The 2,099-nt window shown below is 38.9% G+C and overlaps 1 protein-coding gene across 1 annotated transcript in view; it reads right to left on the bottom strand.

Moving 5' to 3' along the window:
• The window catches only part of LOC104790779 (putative SWI/SNF-related matrix-associated actin-dependent regulator of chromatin subfamily A member 3-like 1), a 5,569-nt gene extending 5,031 nt beyond the window's left edge, over window positions 1–538 (bottom strand). Inside the window, exon 1 of the mRNA XM_010516564.2 lies at window positions 460–538. Coding sequence (XP_010514866.2) covers window positions 460–538 — 79 coding nt within the window. The remainder of the gene's footprint in view (window positions 1–459) is intronic.

The following is a 2,099-nucleotide window of genomic DNA, read 5'->3' as shown; positions in this document are numbered from 1 at the left end:
TTTTTTTTTTTTTTTTTGTTAATGTACAAAAAAACGGAGAGGCGGAATTGAGAGGAAGAGGAAGGAACTCGAAAGTTCAAAAACCGAATCAATTTGGAGAAATTTTGTTTTGAGGCCCTCTATTTTCTGATGTCTTATATTGTAACCTCTTTAAAGATTCAAAAATTTAGATTGAAGCTCCATGTCTTAATAAGATATTTGTACACCCACAAAACCTTATACAGTCCTACTATATTTTGAGAGGTTATTGGTTCTATGATTTAATCTATACTATTAAATGGGAAGCACACTTAAAGATTAAAAAAAAAAACATAACATATATCCATGTTGCCAAACCGACCCACTTGCATAAAAAAAAAAAAAAAAACTTAAACTGCCCTAAAACAACGCTAACAACTATTAATGAAATAAATGATTTGTTGTAAAACACTTGTGGACTCTATAGACCGGCCCGCTCACAGTCCGTTAGGACATGGCCATTCAGCCCATATACCGGTCCGCGCATGTACGGCCCATCGGCCATTGCTTTACGGCCCATGGCCTATGTTATATACTCGATTGCTTTATGGGCTTTAGCCCTTGTACTCCTATTATATATAGTTGTAACCTCGACATTAATCAATAAGACTAAGAGATTTCACTTCCTAAATTCTCTAGTTTACAACACGTTATCAGCACGATAGCCTCTAGCCCTAAAACCTAAAAACAGCCGCCGCTTCCCAAACCCTAAAGCAGCCGCCGATCTTCTTCTCTCTTTCACAAACCCTAAACCTTCTTCGTTCTTGCTCCCATCCGAGATCAAACCCTTTTCTGTCCGAGGATCTCCTTGTTCACGAGCATACCTTAAGCTCGTGATCAAGCTTCTATCGGCAGCTTGATCGAGATTTGTGGTCCGAGTTCGGGGGTGAGTTCATCTGTTCGCGATTCGTGATTCCGGACGAGAGAAGTACCAAGCGGTTCGTGGGAAGCCGTTCGTGATCCGCGGAAGCAGTTCGTTGTTCTGTCCGCGGAAGCTGTTCGTTGATCCGTCCGCGAAATCTGTTCGTGATCCAGTTCACGGTTCTGTTCGTGATCTAGTACGTGGTTCTGTTTGTGGTCCGTGAGCGAGGGAGAGATTAAAACCGAGGTCTGTTAGCTCCCGGTCCATATCCAGTCAGATCCAAATCGGTGAAAGGTAAAATACGGCCGAACCCTCTTAAAACCCTATGATCCGAATTTGGACTTAAACATACAGAACCCTAAGACAAACAAGTACACAACCAACAAAGTTTAAGATCTCTAAAACCTAAAACTTAAAACCTGTTGGCGTTTAGGTTGTTAGATTCCTTGAGAATTAAAACCAATTATATTATGAATGGAATTTGGTTGTTTGCTGCTTGTTGTGATGCATAAGAACCTAGAAATATTTTGTTGTTTAAACATGTTCTAGGATATCAAAACCGGATCATCCATGCATCATATTGAAAAACGGATCATGTATAAAGATAGGATCTATTCAAGCATAAATTGTTCATGTAAATTTCGGCTGCATGAATCATGTTCTAGGATTGTTAAAACTCAAAACCGAATTTGATAAACTTGAGTTAAGGGTTGAAAATTCCGATTGAACTAAAACTTTTGTTAAATTCCTATAAACTTTAAAACATGAAATCGGAAATTAAAACTATGATTAGGATAAGTTCCTAATCGGTTATAGTAATTATCTAAAACCCCTTAAAACAATATTCACTAAATCCTAGAGAGAAAAGGAAATTTAAGAAAAAGGAAATCCTATCTAGAAAAAATAAGGAAATTGTTGCATGCATACATATTTGATTTTGTTGTCTTTGCATGCATGATTTTAAACCATACGAAATCCATTATAGGCAAGGGCATGTTTCGGTCTCAAATACCGCATGGCCCAGGGCATGTTTTCGGTCTCAAATACCGCATGGCCCAAGGACATGTTTCGGTCTCAAATACCGCATGGTCCAAGGACATGTTTCGGTCTCAAATACCGCATGGTCCAAGGCATGTTTCGGTCTCAAATACCGCATGACCTGAATAAATGTTTGTTGCATGATTCGGTCTCAAATACCGCATGCTAACTATCGGTTGTC

The sequence above is a fragment of the Camelina sativa genome, chromosome 6, assembly GCF_000633955.1.
Source record: "Camelina sativa cultivar DH55 chromosome 6, Cs, whole genome shotgun sequence".
Classification (NCBI taxonomy): domain Eukaryota; kingdom Viridiplantae; phylum Streptophyta; class Magnoliopsida; order Brassicales; family Brassicaceae; genus Camelina; species Camelina sativa.
This window is presented reverse-complemented; position numbering and strand designations above follow the sequence as displayed.